We start from the raw sequence: 15,576 nt of genomic DNA on the forward strand, positions 1-15,576 counted from the left end.
TTGTTGGTGGTCTGAGCGCTCCTGTTTCTGCTTGGGTGTAAAAGGAGTTCTGCAGTGTTCTATCCCACCTCGGATCATGTCCCATCCTGGCCACTGCCACTGTGAGGGACAGGGAGGGTGACCCCAGGATGTGGCTGCTGGTTACTGCAAGCAGCAGAGGGGATATTTTCCAAGGATTCTGGATTTGTTCCTGGCCACTGCTCAGTGCACTCTTTGAGCTTCCTCCCCTGGCTGAGGTAGATTTTAATTCACTCCTTAATTAACAGACCCTCTCTAGGGTGCTCCCTTGAGGAGGAGGAGGTGAGAGAGGACTGAGTGCAGGATGAGAAGCAAGGGCTCATAAGGAGTGAAGATTTACTCACAGGTCTGTAAGGTGCACCTGTCTCAATAAAGCTAATCCTTCATTTCCAGTCTTGAGCAAAATATTCCAAACCAAACCAAGCCCTTGCTCCCCTGGAATTAGAGACCAGCACCCTTCCTGTATCAGCTTTAGCTCCCAAAAGCCAGCTCCAGTCTCAGTCTGCTCCCTGAAGTGAGTGGGGGTGAAAACACCTCCTTGTTTAATTACTCAGAGTGATCAAGTCAGCTCCCGATCTTCTTTTTGATCTGCTGATCAGGTTGACTCCCAAGGTCTCACATCCTGCTGTAGGGTGTGTTTCTGGTTTCAGCTCATTCCTTTGAGCCACATCCAGTGTTTCAGCATCCCTTGGCAGCGCTGATCATCGATACTGGGGTTCCTCAAACAGGTCTTTTCAACTCTGTGGTTTTTCCCTGCGTGCAAGTACAGGGAATTACATTTTTAAAACTGGATATGTTGCAATGGCTTCAACCATGACTGCACGCTGGGTGAGAGAGAGGATGTAGGTAAATGGAGTTGCAGGAATTTCTGGGCTTCCCCTTTGTTTAATTTAGATTATTTTATAGACCACAATGCACAGAATAAGAAAAATACGTGTGGTTTTGCAATCAAAGTCCTTGCAGGGAGCGGTTCCCTGCAGTCCAATTAAACTGTAATTAATGGCTGCTCTAGCCCAGGAGGAGCTGAGGGCGTCTTTCCATCTCTGTGTTGCCTCAGCTCGTTGTGGGCTGCTGGCAGAAAGATCCCTGCCAGGGAAGCCCAGCCTGGTGGGGCTCGCTGTGACACAGTGGTCTGTGGTTTTGGAAATGTCCAATTTGAGGCTGCATCTTCAATTCCTGTTAGGTGAAGTAGAGGAAGAAAAAGGTGGAGGAGAGGCTGGTGTCCAGCTTCTTACACTTCCAAGAGCATTGAATCCCCACCCCTCCAAAGAAAACCAAACAGATGGGGTTCCTGGAATGCTGAACATCCACTTGTCCAAATTTTGGATTTGCTTCTGATTTTTTTTCCTAGAGGAAGACTACAACCGAAGGTAGTCAGGAAAAGTGGGAGAGACAATGTTTGAATCCAAGAACAGCAGTGGAAATTGGCCAGATTTTCCTTCAGGGTTGTGGCAGTGGGTTCAGGGGCAGTGCAGAGCTGCACTCCTGAGCCTGGGCTGGGCTCTGTGGCCAGTGGGAATGTAACCCTGTGGCCTTTGGGGGTGCTGGAACTGCAGGAACAGCATTGCTATGGGCAGGAGTTACATCTGAAAGTTGGATATTTAATGTACTGCTTACAATCCTTACATAAAGTACTTTAAAACAGGGAAACAGGGAATGGCAGCTGCAGTGTGGGGAGGGGGAATTGGCTGGGAGGGTCTGACCCCGTTTGCTGTGCTGAGCCTTGGCAGAGCACAGTCCTACCACATGTCTCACACATCCTCCTCCATAGCATGCTGGATAGAGCTGTTTGTGATGCTGGACTGGGAATAACTCTCCTTTTCCTCCACCTCCCAGGCTGAAACTCTCGAATGAGGAGATCAAACGAGCGATTTTGACGATGGATGAGCAGGAGGACCTCCCAAAAGACATGCTGGAGCAGGTGGGCAATGTGTCTTGTCCTCCTCTGTGGTTGCCTCATGCTGAGACAGCACTGTGCAAAGTTCTTGGGACCAAAGTGCAGCTTTGAGTGTGCTGGGCCCCAAATTATTTACCAACCACGTGTTGAAAAACCACCAGGTGGGCTGGAGCAGCAGGAAAGCAGCTCGGTTGTGGCATCAGTGCTGGGAGCAGCATGGCCCCCAGGTGCCATTCCTGTACCCAGGGCTGCCCTGGGATCCCAAGGTGGGACCATTTCCCCTTTTTGTGGCTGCAGCTTGAGGTTTGTGCTCAGTGGTTGTTAATTTTTGAAAGGTTAGATGGTGTTTGTGCAGTCCTCAAAAGGGGAATCCCATTTTCACACTCTCTGCATCCATTTGGAAGCACATTATTGACCTGTCCTTAAAGCTGAGCTGGTAATTGCACTTTGAGCAGAGGTGTGGGAGGATTCATTGCACACAATTTCCATCTGCTAGTAAGTAGAGTTGCAGCAAATTGGAGTCCTGACTGACATCTCTGGCAGAACTGATGTTGAAACCTCCTTGGAGCAGACTTAATTCATGTGCTGTAAAAGCTGAGTGGTGGCAGGGCAGAGGCAGGAGACACTGATGTGATGGAGTAATGTGAGGAAGGTCACAGGGACAGCAGTAACACTTATTCCACATTGCCTTGGGGTCACTGTCTGTACGTGCTGAAAAGGTGTTAGACTCAAGGAAATAAATCACATTTTAACTCCTGAAAAAGCATGCATGGACCTCATGCCCACTGCTGTGCTTTCTCCTGCTCAGCTGCTGAAGTTTGTCCCTGAGAAGGGTGACATTGACCTGCTGGAGGAGCACAAGCACGAGCTGGACCGCATGGCCAAGGCTGACCGCTTCCTCTTCGAAATGAGCAGGTTGGTGGCTCAGGGACACATTTTGGCTGCACAGGCTGATGGGGAAGTGGCTGTTTCATGGAACCTGCTTGGGAAAGAAGCCTTTCTTACTGGTTTTCACATCAAGAAATGAGTGGCCAAGCAGACAGGAGGGCAAGCAAGGTGCTCCAAATTATAAAGATAATTTGTGATGTTCTGGTCCTACAATCAGATTTGTGCTTCCATAAAAGCAGCAGCTGGACAGAGCAGGGGGAGGGATGGGGAGAAGGGTTTTGTGGTGCTTCTGGGGTGATGGTTGGACTGGATGATCTAGAGGGTCTCTTTGAACCTTGATGATTCTGAGATTCTGTAATTTAACCTAGTCAAATGGGAGGTGTCCATACAATTGCAACTAAATGTTCAGTCCCTTCCAGCCCAAACCATTCTGTTATTCATTGTGGCCCAGGTGGGAAGTGCTGTTAAAATGATAACACTGCTCCTTTCCCTTTCATCCTAATGAATATTCAAGCCTGATGTATGTACATTCTGCCCTGCTGTGTGGATGAGTCCCACTCCTCACCTGAGGATTGATTCATCTCCAGGGCTCCTGAAGCTGTATGAGACTGAAAGGAAATGTCATTTCTTCCTGTTCCTGGTAGCAATCATTTAAAACTTAGGAGTCTTTAGGGATGAATAACCTTATCTATTGCATGCACATCCTCTGGAGGTGCCGGGTTAAAATCTTGAAGCTTCTTATTTAAATTGAACTGAGCATTGAGCTCTTTGAATTTCTTAGCTGAACTTCAAGCCAGTCACTTGTTGGCAAGGTCAGCAAGTTTTACAATTGGAGACTGCATTGGGAGATCAAAAATAGAAATGCTCCCATGTTCCCTGAGAAATGCACCGATGAGCACCGTGGTGATGTGCTGTGTGCTTGCTGAGTGTCAAAGGAGGGAGCTGGGAAGTTCAGACCTGAGCCCTTGGGGCTCAGTGACACTCAGAATTAGCTTTTCTATCACAGGTCACCTTTCTTCTTCACAGACTCTCACCCAAGTGTTGCTCCCATGCCTTCATCCTTTGGAAAGCACAGTGTGCTGGTGTAAATGTTTCTGATTTCCAGCACAGCTTTTTAATTTTTGCCTTGTGGTGTGTAACAGAGTGTGATGTCTTTGTCACCTCTGATTAGTACAACAGTGTAGCTCGTGGCCCTGTGTGTGAGAATGTCTCCTGTGGGTCCTTGGTCCAAGTGACTCCACTCAGACTGCCATGTGCATACAAGTGAGATCTTGGTTAGCATAAACACAACTGACACGAGCAGAGCCATCCCTGCCTGGCCCAGGAAAGGGGCTTTCCAGCCCAGTCCATCATTCTGGTGATCAGAAGGGCCAGTTTCATTAGTTCTGGTTGTAAGTGAGCCTCTCTCCAGCTGCAGCTCATCACAATGGGGAGCCCAGAGCTCATCAGCACCTCTGCTTAGGAGTGGTTGTGAAAGAACTGTTTGTCCATACCAATAGGGTGTAAAACTGCACTTGTTGAACCTGCTGGGTTAAGGGGATAGGCTTAAGTATGTGCTTAAGAACCCACAGGGATCCACCCCAGGACAGCTGTAGCTTCACTTGTCTTTTTTCCCCATCCCAGTTTCAGGGAGAAAAGGGGTTATTATTTTTTAATCACCGTGGCTCAAGCGTGCTTTGTAAGCACAGCTGTGAGCAGTGGAGAGCTCTGCCTGGAGCAAGGAAAGCTCAGCCTGCACCTCCTCTTTGTTTTCCAGGATAAACCATTATCAGCAAAGGCTGCAGTCCCTCTACTTCAAGAAGAAGTTTGCAGAGAGAGTTGCAGAGGTCAAACCCAAGGTGGAAGGCAAGTGGCCAGACCTGCTAAGGGACTCTGTGCCAGCACAGGGATCACTCCCAGGAAGGACATCCTCTGTGCCAGGATGAGCCTGGTCCACGTGGAGCTGGCAGTGGGGAAGGGAAGGGGTTGGTGGTCACTCTTTGGGGGTACTGAAGGGGTTGCTGGGGGGCTGTTGTGGCAGGGAGTGATGTCCCACCCCTCTCTGCTTTCAGCCATCCGTGCTGGCTCCAAGGCAGTGCTGCAGAGCAGCAGCCTCCAGCAGCTCCTGGAGGTGGTCCTGGCCTTTGGGAACTACATGAACAAGGGCCAGAGGGGCAACGCCTTTGGGTTTAAGATCTCCAGCCTCAACAAGATTGCAGACACCAAGTCCAGCATCGACAAGTGAGCAGCCCTTGCCCTTATCCTTGGTAGCATCCATGGGCCCCAGGGGTGTTGGGGGAATGCAGGGGTCATTAGCATTGCCTCTGGGACATGGGTAAGTGGGAGCAGTCCCCTCCTCCTGCTGCCCATTTTGGCACATCCAGTGATGTCAGTGTGCATTTTTTTGAGCAGGAGAGCTTTCAAGGGAAGCCAGGCTGCAAATCAGCACAGCAATTGATGGAGCCTTTCCTTCCTGGGCTGGCTAAAATGCAGCCAAGGCTGATTGGGAGGTCACCGTGCAAATGCTTTTTAACCCCTTTGAAGATGCCAAGAGCCAAAGAAAGGGTTTCCAGGGGCTTTTCTCCACAGGAACTCCCTCTGCCACTCCCCCACGCTGATGCAGCCATTGCCTGGTTTGCTGTGCCCTGCTGAGCTGTGTCCACAGAGCAAGAGGAGCTGGGTCAGGTCTCAAACCTGCCTCATCCATCAGTAAAGACAGTGGAAGACAAGAGCAGTGATGCTCAAGTCAGCTCCCCTGGGTTCCTCCTGTGGCTAACCCTTGCTTGCAGGGACCAGGCTGCTCTGCCCTGCGCATGGGACAGACCCACCCCATGTCCCCAGACAGCAGCATCCTTGCAGAAATCCTCAAACAGTTCATTACTAGGGCTGGGATTTAACCACTGTCTGAACAATGAGCTCCCCAGGGTGCTGCCACCCTGACCTCTCTGCTCCTCTCTCCTAGGAACATCACCCTGCTGCACTATCTCATCACTGTCGTGGAAAAGAAATACCCCAAAGTGCTCCACCTGCACGAGGAGCTGCGAGACATCCCTCAGGCAGCCAAAGTCAAGTAAGCAGGGCTTCAGGTGGCACTTAGGCAGCACTGGGAGCACCTCTCCTCTCATTTCAGCCTCTTCTCCATGTCACCTCACCCCAGCTCACACTCCTGCCTGCTGGGCTGTATCCCGTGCTGTGGCCACGGATATCCCATCCCTGTATCCCATCCCTGGCCCAGAGCAGCAAACATCACCTGGCAGCTTTAAATCACAGCCCTTGCAGCAAAGGCTCTAAACTTCTGAGCTTGGGGGAGGAGAGCTGCTTGGAGCAGCCGCTTCCTGTTGTTATCTCACCGCAAAAACATTTAATTAATTTCTAATGGTGCATTAAGTAATCCGGGAGGAAGCGGTTGCGGTGTGGCTGCAGATAAAGGGCAGCTGTTTATCTTCATGTGCCAGGGAGGCTCTGCCTGCAGCATGGGCAGGACCAGGCAGCTCTGTGAGGGACTCACCTGCATCCAGCTCCTGCCTACCCCTTGTTCTACCAACATGGAGTTTCTGGGGTTTGCAGTGAGTTTTTTAACCCTGCCCAGTGACCTGTTGGGAACAGGCTGCCCCAGTTCAGCAAAGCCCCTAAACAGAGCCTGAACCTTTAAGCTCAGGAGGAATCTGCTGTTGCCCTGCAAAGCCCTCAAGTATGTGCTGAAGTACCTCTGAAATCAATGAGGCTTTGTTTTGTTTTTTTGGTTTTTTTTTTTTGTGAGCAGCAAAGCTCACACGTTTCTGCAGCCATTTGTGTCAGCTGTGGACATGAAAAGGGGCTGAAACTGCACCTCTTTAGCCAGGGTGCAGTTAGAACAGGTTACCCAGAGAAGTTGTGGATGTCCCCTCCCTGGAAGTGTTCCAGGCCAGGTTGGATGGGGCTTGGAGCCCTGGGACGGTGGAAGGTGTCCTGTGGCAGCAGGGCTGGAACTGCATGGGCTTTGAGGTCCCTTCCAACCCAAACCATTCCATAATGCTGTGAAAGACACATGGAGTTAACAGTGGCTCAAGGGTCTTCCAAGCTTCAAAGGGCTCTTGTAGCAGTGGTAGGTTCCCAGGGAAGATATGTGCTGGGCAAAACAAGGATCCTCATGTATAAAATGTACAATAATCATCAGCCATTGGGGTTGAGCACAGTGACAGGACAAATCTTGGCGTGCAGGGAAGAGTGTTCTTCTGCCAGAAGGTGGCTGGGCACTGAAACAGGCTCCCCCAGGACAGCAGTCACAGCTCCAGCCTGACAGAGCTCCAGAAGCATTTGGGCAATGCTCTCAGGCACAGGGTGGGATTCTTGGGACTGTCCTGTGCAGGGCCAGGAGCTGGGCTTGGAGATCCTTGTCAATCCCTTCCAAGTCAGGATATTCCATAGTTCTGTGGGTGTGTGGTGCTGTTTGCAGGCATCAGCTGAGGGATGGCTGAGCAGGACATGCTCCATGCCTGTGGGGACTCTGCCTTTCCCATGCTCCTGATGTGCAGCTGTTGCACAGACACACGTATGGGAAAGAAAACGCCTGCACAGAGGGTTTCTTTACCCCCCTAAACTTTATCATTTCGCTCTAAACTGGACACCATATGTAACATTTGGGTTTGGTCCAATCTAGAGCGAAACCAAGAATTGAAAAACCCTGAATTCCCCCCAGTCCTGCAGCTGTGAAGCAGAAATTGCTGCCTCTGTCAATCCCACCACTAGTAATGAACTGCTGGAGCACAGGGCTCCCAAAACTGCATTTTCCCAGACTAAACCTGCCAGGAATGCTTGCCCCATGACCCAGCGTCAGCATTTCCAGGGACCCCAGCCCTCTGACAGACACCCCTGGAAAGGCATCAAGCCTGTGGTCACCAAGGCTTTGTGAGAAAGCTTCCCCTCAGACAGAGTGGTAGAAACCCATAAGCACTTGAATTTGAAGCTCATCAGGGGCTTGAGCCTTGTGTAAACAAAGCCAGCGCCAGACGTGGTGATGTATTTTTATTTCTCTATATTTGGGCTGTCTCCCTTTGTGCAGGCCTGGCTGCTCCTTGGAAGGATGCTCTGCCTGGTGTTCACCCAACCATGGTATCCTAAAAAAATGTCCTCTGTGCACTGGGACAATGATCCCATCTGCTGCTGGACTTGGAGAGAAATCTCTGCCTTTCTCTTGGAGAGGGCTGGAGGCTGCTGAGCTTACTAAACCTGTGCAGTCCCATTGATTTGTCTTTGAAACAAGCAGCTGCAGCCACTTTGAGATAGTCCCTGCTCAGAGGCTGTCAGCCTGATCTGCTGCTTGAAACACACTGATCTGCAAAAAGGAGGCAAAGTGGGCAGGGTTGGAGTCTTTCAGTGGGAAAACCATGGTGAAGTTGGTTGGAAAGCTGTAGATTTTGCTGGTAAAAGCTGAAAATCAACATCCTGCTATTTCCAACAGCATGACTGAGCTGGAGAAAGAAATAAACACTCTGAGAAGCGGCCTGAGAGCAGTGGAGACTGTAAGTATTCTTTAAATCAAGTATAGTCCAGCCTGGCTCCCAGCAGCATTGCATCCCTCCCTGGGGAGGCTGGCCAGGGAGCTCCCAGTGGAGCTGCTTTTATCTCACATCCTGGAGATCTGTTTGCCTTTCCATCCTACCCTGCACGTGTGCCTGTCCTCCCAGAGCTGTTTTGGCACTGAAGTTACCATTGTGTTCAGGCACATGCATGGCTTATGTCTGATTCATCAAGGGAGCCTGAGTAAGCCTAGTGGTGATGCCCAGGGAGGACCTGTGATGTGCAGAGGAGTCTTCCTTGGCTGTAAAACCACTGAGGGTTGGGGAGCACTGCAGCACAGCTGGAGTGGTGATGAAATGGTGGAGCTATCCCAAAGGAGTCACTGTCTTGCTGAATTATCCTGCTTCCACAAGCTTTCCTGCAGGATTTGGCTTAAAAGCTTAGTTCGGGCAGGGTAATCCAGGGTGTCCTGCATGGCAGGGGAGCAGCAGTGGTGGTGCTGGCAGAACCCCTGGCAGTGATTCAGGCACACTCCCAATGACATTACCAGAGGCCAGTGGTATTTTTGTCCCTCATCACACAGGGCCTGACCAGATTTACCTTTTTTTTTTCCCCCAAAGGAGTTGGACTTCCAGAAGTCTCAGGTTCAGCAAGCAGGTGACAAGTTTGTGTCTGTGGTCAGCCAGTTCATCACACTGGCCAGCTTCAGCTTCTCGGATGTCGAAGATCTCCTGACAGAAGCAAAAGATCTGGTAAGGCCACCAATGTCCTTGAGATCTGAGCAGCTTTTCAGCCTCACCTCCTTCTCCCTGGCTGTACCCACTGTGCAGTTGGCATTGTCCTTCTGACCCATGCTTGGGCATTATGATGGACCTCCCTGAGCCATGGCTCACCTGTTGATGGTCACCTGGCAGAGATGCTCTCTGCAGTGAGTTAGGACTGGTGACAAATGCTCTGCAGACTGTGTCATCTTCTGCTGCCTTGGCTGGATCTGGAGGAGGAGATCTGCTCATGGTCCCCAGCACCTGTGGAAGTCCACTCTGAAGCAATTTTTCATGGCTGTTGGAAGGGATGGGCTGTGTGGAGTGCTCTAGCTCTTTGCTTTTTAAACACATGTCCAGATTCAAGTTGTGTTCCTGTTTTCTCTTAGGAAAGCAGAAACATTTATAAACTTTATATCACATGAGGAGAGCATTTTCAGCCTTCCCTCCCCCACCAGAATCTCTTGTAACATGGCAGAGAATGGTAATATCTCGATTAAAATCAGCAAGATTAACCTCAATTATATTGACTTATATAGTGGCACTTCTCAGATTCCTCCCTGCATCTTGAAGTGTTAAGTCTCTTAAGTAAACAAAGAAATAAAAATGCACTAAATGTCTTTTGAAGAGCCTGGGGCACCCCTGCAAATAAAACTAAATCATACAGGCAGGCTTTAAAAATGTTCCTCTTGGTCTACCCTGCAATATCAAAGCAACTAATAAATCTGTTGGTGCTTTGATTTTGTTTTCCTTTTCTTTTAAGCATGCTTATCTCCAGAATGTGCCTTCACAATTTTAACAAACTTGCTCTGCACAAAGAGTCTCCTTCAGACTGGAAGTGAGAACAAAGAGTGTCAGTCCCAAAGGACAGCTTGGGGGCTGCTTGGGGACCAGGACATGTTGGCAGATTGTGGATGTCCTGTCCTGACCTCTGCTACGGCCTCATTCGACTCCCTCACATTAATGGTGTGCAAACAGCACAAGAGGCTGGAAAACTCCCTATTTCCCTGCCCAGGGCTGTGCCTGAGCCTGGGCAGAAATCTCTTTCAGAAGTTTCACCAACACATTTGGTTTCAATAGCAGAGCATGTGGCAGTGATAAATAATACCCCAAAAATACTTCAAAGAAAAACTTAAAAGTGCAAGTTTCCCTTCCCCTGCCGTGTTTACTATTAGTTTTATGTCTTCAGTCCCGCAATATTTTGCTTCCTTGTTTTTACTGCTGCTTAGTTAATAAAGTGGAGCTGGGGCAGGGGAGGCTCAGCAGAGCCAGAGGCAAGATGGGGAGAGGGGGCTTGATAGTGATCCAGGTCTTGCAGGGCAGCAGGTAACACATCAAGTGATTTATTTCAGGTTTAAATCAAGGCTTGATGAGGCAAAGCCCTGCTGTGTGCTATGGCTGCTGGAAGTGTTTCACTCTGTTCTATCAGGCTGAAAGTTTCACCAGTGGATTTATCCAAGACTGATGCACCCTGTCTTCTCTCTTCCAGTTTTCCAAGGCTGTGAAGCACTTTGGGGAAGACACAGACAAAATGCAGCCTGATGAATTCTTCGGCATCTTTGACCAGTTCCTTCAAGCTGTGACTGAGGCCAAGCAGGAGAATGAGAACATGAGGAAGAGGAAGGAGGAGGAGGAGCGCCGGGCACGCATGGAGGCACAGGTGAGCACACACCAAGTCTGGCAGCACCCCCAGGACACCTGGGAGTGGCACCCATGTCATGATGTCCCCATGGTGGCCACGGTGGCATGGGCAGCACTGAAGATTTGGAAGGGAGCTTCTGTGCTCTTAGACCCAATGGCTTTTAGCTTTTGATTATTTGATTAATGACCTTGGGTTGGTGAGGTCATGCAGCAGAGCTGGTGCTGTGAGCAGTGGCCATGGGGCTGTGACCCTCAGCCCGTGGCTTGTATCACAGAGTCTCAGAATCATAGAATGGTTTGGATTTTCTAGTTCCAGCCCCCTCCCTGGGCTTGGACACCTTTCCTCTAGACAAGGTTGCTCCAAGCCCTGTCCAGCCTGGCCTTGGAGCACTTCCAGGGATGTGCTCTTTCAATAACCCTGCCCAGCTCTCCCATGCTAAGCACTGGGGTGGGGAACCATGGTTGTTCCATAACTTTGGGGTCCATCACGCATGCATTGGGCATTCCCACAACCACCTGTGAGACTGAGATGCCTTCTTTTCTCCCTCCACCACGACCTGCAGCTGAAGGAGCAGCGGGAGCGGGAGCGCAAGGCCAGGAAGGCGAAGGAGACGGGCGAGGAGAGCGGCGAGTTCGATGACCTGGTGTCAGCCCTGCGCTCGGGGGAAGTCTTCGACAAGGACCTGACCAAGCTGAAGCGCAACCGCAAGCGCATCACCAACCAGCTGGCGGAGAGCGGCCGCGAGAGGCCCGTCACCAAGCTCAACTTCTGAGATACAAACTGTCAACAGAACCCAGCTAAGGACACGTGGGTCTGTTCCTGAAGTGGCTGTGGTTTTGGGATATTTTTTTTTTTAGTTTCCAATGACATTGCCTTGCGATTGGAAGCGGAACAGTGGCACGCTCTTTGTCCCCGCGGGCGAGTGTGTGTGTGTATATACTGTGTACATAGTCGGGTCGGGGGGTGTGGAGGGGGGGGTGTGGGCAGCTCAGGTTGGTGAGTGCCAGCACCGCCTCCTCCCCACTCCAAAAAGTAGTTCTCCCCATGCACAAGCACAATGCCGCGTCCGTGGAGCAAGAGAGGACCCAGCCCCAAGCCGCCGGTTGTGTCCGCGTGGTCCCAGAGCCAGCGGGGAGCTGCCTCCTGCTGCTCTCCTGCTGCTCTCCTGCTCAGAACCCCCGGGCCATTTGCAGGGGACGCCTTGCACACAAAGAAGAAGAAGAAAAAAAAAGTTGACTGAACTTTAGTCCGTTGTTTGTTTGTTTGTTTTCTCTCATTGTTGTGATGATGCTGAGAAACTCGCAGATCCGTTCGCGCCGGTTCCCGAGCTCGGCGCCGCGGGTGCTCCCGGCGATGCTCTTCCCGTCATCCTTGGGAAACGCTCGTTTTCCTCCTGCTGCCACCTTGCTAAAGGACAAACTTTACCCCAAAGTGCTTCTTGCTGTAACGCCACACTGATGTATTTATACTTTTGCAACGTTTTCTGGCCCAAGACGGTGGGAAAGGTTCGGTTCTCGGAGGAGACGAAGAGCATAAACTTTTGTGTTGTAATTTTTGTTCTTGCTTTCTGTTCAATGGGACAAACTGTATCCTCTGTCAAGGTGGGTCAGGACCAAAGGTCCCTGAAATACAAAGGGGTTGGGGTAAAACCCACCAGCTTTCACCCGCCTTCTTTTCCTTTTTCTTTCTCGGACACACAGAAGCAGCGATGCCAAGAAACACTCGTCTCTTAGCCAGGTCCTTTTTTTGACTGGTTTGCTGTTCATTGTCATTGCAAATTTGTAAGCAGAACTACCTGTCAAATGTCAGTCCAAAAAAAAAACAAAAAGACAAAAAAAACCAATAATAAAAGTAATTCAGAGCTCTCAGGGAGTAATAATTTAAGGGTTTAGAAAATTAAGAATTGGAGAATAAAAAATAACCACCATTAACATATTAACATTTCTATTCTTAAATTATGCTGAGTATATAGAGGACTGTTACTTTTTACTTTTATTTATTTGTGGTATGTTTTTTAAGAAAGCAAAACAAAACCTTTTTATACCACCAATACTTTTGTGATCTTTTTTTTTTTGTTTGTTTGTTCTTTTTCCTGTGGAGAGATGAGTTTGTCCCTGTTGCACTAGATATTAACACTATTTGAAATAAGGTTGGTTGTTCCTTTTTTTTTTTGGTCAGATAATCGGTATTACTGGTGGGGTATGGGATGTCAGTTAACTATATGTACTGTATAGCAAAAGTGCTGTTTAAACTAATTTGTATAAAAAAAAAAATGGTTCTAAGCACCTGGAGGCCGCGGGGTCTGTGTGCTGAGTGAAAGCTGTGAAATCTCTCTCAAAGCAGAGTTGTCAAGAGCTGTGGTTTTACCATTTGTTCTTTTCTTCATTGCAACGTTTAACGCACTGTAGATTAAAAAAAAAAAAAGAAGAAAAAAAAAAGAAAAAAAAAAAGACTTTCTGAGTAGCATTTAAAGCAGTAATAAATAAAGCAGGTAAGTGCAAAAATCAAGTCCAGCACCTCATATCCAAGCAGCTGCAAAACCTGCAGATTATGTTCAAAGGTGGAGTTAAGCACTTTGCTTTAAGAAGGAGGGGGAAATAAAGACAAAAGGTAATGATAATACTATTCCTTAACTAAAGTGCCTCTATTTATATTTTTTATTTATGGCTGAAAAAAATGGGGCTGATACAATTGAGGGAATGGACTGTGGGGGGAATTGAAAAATATATAAAATAAGAAGGAAAAAAAAAAGGTTTTTAAAAAAAAAAAGTTTGGCTTCTGATGGTTTAAGGAATGGTTGGTCACACGTGTTTAATTGGACAGGTGGTGGGGGTCAGAAAGGGCGATCTCCTCCCGGGGTCCCTGGGTGCCAGCACCCTCTCCTGCCTCTGCAACCCCAGTGCCACATCAGGACCTTTCCTGACAGATTTCCTCTTGCCCTTCCAAACCTCTTGGGTTGTTTTATTTTTTAATTGTTTTACAACAGCCTGATTGTTAGGCTGACTTTGCCATTTCTTTGTTTTCTTTCAAAAAAAAAATAGAAAAAAGAAAAAATATTATATCTCTATAAATAAACACAAAGGCTGTGTGCAGGTAATTCCATGTGCCATTGTCGAAAACTACTTTTAGATTGGTGCTGGTGTAAGTAGCCACTCTTTTCTCTTGGGTGTGTATTTTAAAGATGATTTTTTTTTTAATAATGCCAAAAACAAAACAACAAAAAAAAATCCATAATAATTTGTAAACGAAAGTTTATGTCTTGGACCTTATTAGCTTCGTAGTGACTAAGGTAGTCTGTTAGGTGCAAGGATGTTAGTAGTTCTAGCTAGTGGGAAATGCTGTGTATTGTTATGAGACTGTACATTTTCTAAGATGGCAATATGCAATAAAGCAAAACGATTTCGGTGAGTGTACACGGCAGAGGCGTGAGTTATTTTTTAGGGGAAAAAATGGGATAATTAGGAATTGAGGCAGTTTTTGAAAATAAGGCTCTCTGAGGGTTGCTTTTTTTCAGGTGTATTTGCAGGTATTTCTGGGGTCAGGTGATAACCCCTTTACCCTTTCCCTGAGTGCTGGGTTTAAGGAGTTGGGTTTTTTCCACCCTCCAGAATTGCAGCATCCACATTGTCACCCACATGTGGGTTCTGAAATGCCTCCCTGTTGCTGAGCCTGTTCCTTTCTCCTCATTTTGTTGTTGCTGATTCCTGTTCCCACCTTGGTGGGAATTTTTCCAAAAGCCCACTGGGGCTTTTCCAGGATCCTGCATTGAGGCAGCAGCCAGTTTTACATCATGGGATTGTATCCTGTCCTTTTTTCCTGGCTGAGGCTGGCCACTGTGCCTCTAGCAACCCTATCTGGTGATGTTTCCTTGGCAGTAACCCAAACCCTGTTGGCTAATTCCTGCTCACCTTTTCCTTTCCCACACACCTTTCCATCCAGGCTCTGTGTTACTTTTTTTCCAGTGCTCTTGAATGATTTTTGCAGCACCCAAGGACACCCCCAGGCCCCACTGCCTGTGCCCCTGGGAGCATCTGCATTGTGCCTGACCCATGGGCCTCCCATTTTGGATTGGGGCTGGCAGGGAGCACAGATTCCATCACCACCTCTGGAAGTCATGGGCTGGTGATGCCATGGGAAAACAGCCAGGGCTGTGTGGTGACAGGACCCAAGGAAAACAGGAATGGCTTCAGCTCCTCTTCCCATCATAAATCCCCAGCATAGGGCTGGTCTGGCTTTGTCCATAAGTAGATGTGAACAAGCTGAACAAACCCCACAAACCAATGGGGACTGAAATCCTCGTTTATGGCAGATTGCAGGTTTCCTGGGCCACACTAGTGTGACACAGGATGGTCCCCAGGACGGGGCAGGGTGGCTGTGGGAGATGTGATGTCAGGACACAGGTTTTTATTCAACCACAATACTTGATGGGAAAAAATGTCCTAGTACTTTAAAGTTTCCTGGACTTCAAACCCTTCCAGGTGACTGGATTAGCAGCGTCTCTTGTTTAAGAATACAGATTTCAGACAAAATGTTTGTCATCCCAGAGGAAAGGGGACCAAGGTGGGCACTGTGCTGGCCTAGCACACCTGTGCTGTGTGAGCCATGTCCATTGATGTCCTGGCTGTCTGGGTCTAAAAAAAGGCTCCTGTGCCCCAGATCCTGGCAGTTCCAGGATGATCCAAACCTGCCCAGACCTGCTGGTGCCAGGGACGCTGCTGGGCACGGTGCTCCTGGAGGAATTGTCCCATGGGGCCACCCGGGCTGGTGGCACCAAACCTGCTGAGCCAGCCCTGACTGTGCTCTGCTCCTGCTGCCACAGGCTGGCGTGACTGGGAGCAGTGTCGGGTGTCACCTCCTGCTGTCACTCAGCCTGTTCCCCTCGGAAAAGATGA

The 15,576-nt window shown here is 48.9% G+C and overlaps 1 protein-coding gene across 3 annotated transcripts in view; it reads left to right on the plus strand.

The window, feature by feature from the left end:
* Positions 1–14,097, plus strand: part of DAAM1 (dishevelled associated activator of morphogenesis 1) — an 88,329-nt gene extending 74,232 nt beyond the window's left edge. For all 3 annotated transcript variants that reach the window (XM_033062835.1, XM_033062837.1, XM_033062836.2), the window contains 9 exons: positions 1,855–1,939; positions 2,724–2,830; positions 4,560–4,648; positions 4,855–5,023; positions 5,745–5,852; positions 8,223–8,283; positions 8,902–9,033; positions 10,532–10,702; positions 11,247–14,097. In XM_033062835.1, coding sequence (XP_032918726.1) covers positions 1,855–1,939; positions 2,724–2,830; positions 4,560–4,648; positions 4,855–5,023; positions 5,745–5,852; positions 8,223–8,283; positions 8,902–9,033; positions 10,532–10,702; positions 11,247–11,456 — 1,132 coding nt within the window. In that variant the 3' untranslated portion in view covers positions 11,457–14,097. The remainder of the gene's footprint in view (positions 1–1,854; positions 1,940–2,723; positions 2,831–4,559; positions 4,649–4,854; positions 5,024–5,744; positions 5,853–8,222; positions 8,284–8,901; positions 9,034–10,531; positions 10,703–11,246) is intronic.
* Positions 14,098–15,576: the final 1,479 nt, after the last annotated feature.

The sequence above is a fragment of the Catharus ustulatus genome, chromosome 6 (assembly GCF_009819885.2).
Source record: "Catharus ustulatus isolate bCatUst1 chromosome 6, bCatUst1.pri.v2, whole genome shotgun sequence".
Taxonomy (NCBI): Eukaryota; Metazoa; Chordata; class Aves; order Passeriformes; family Turdidae; genus Catharus; species Catharus ustulatus.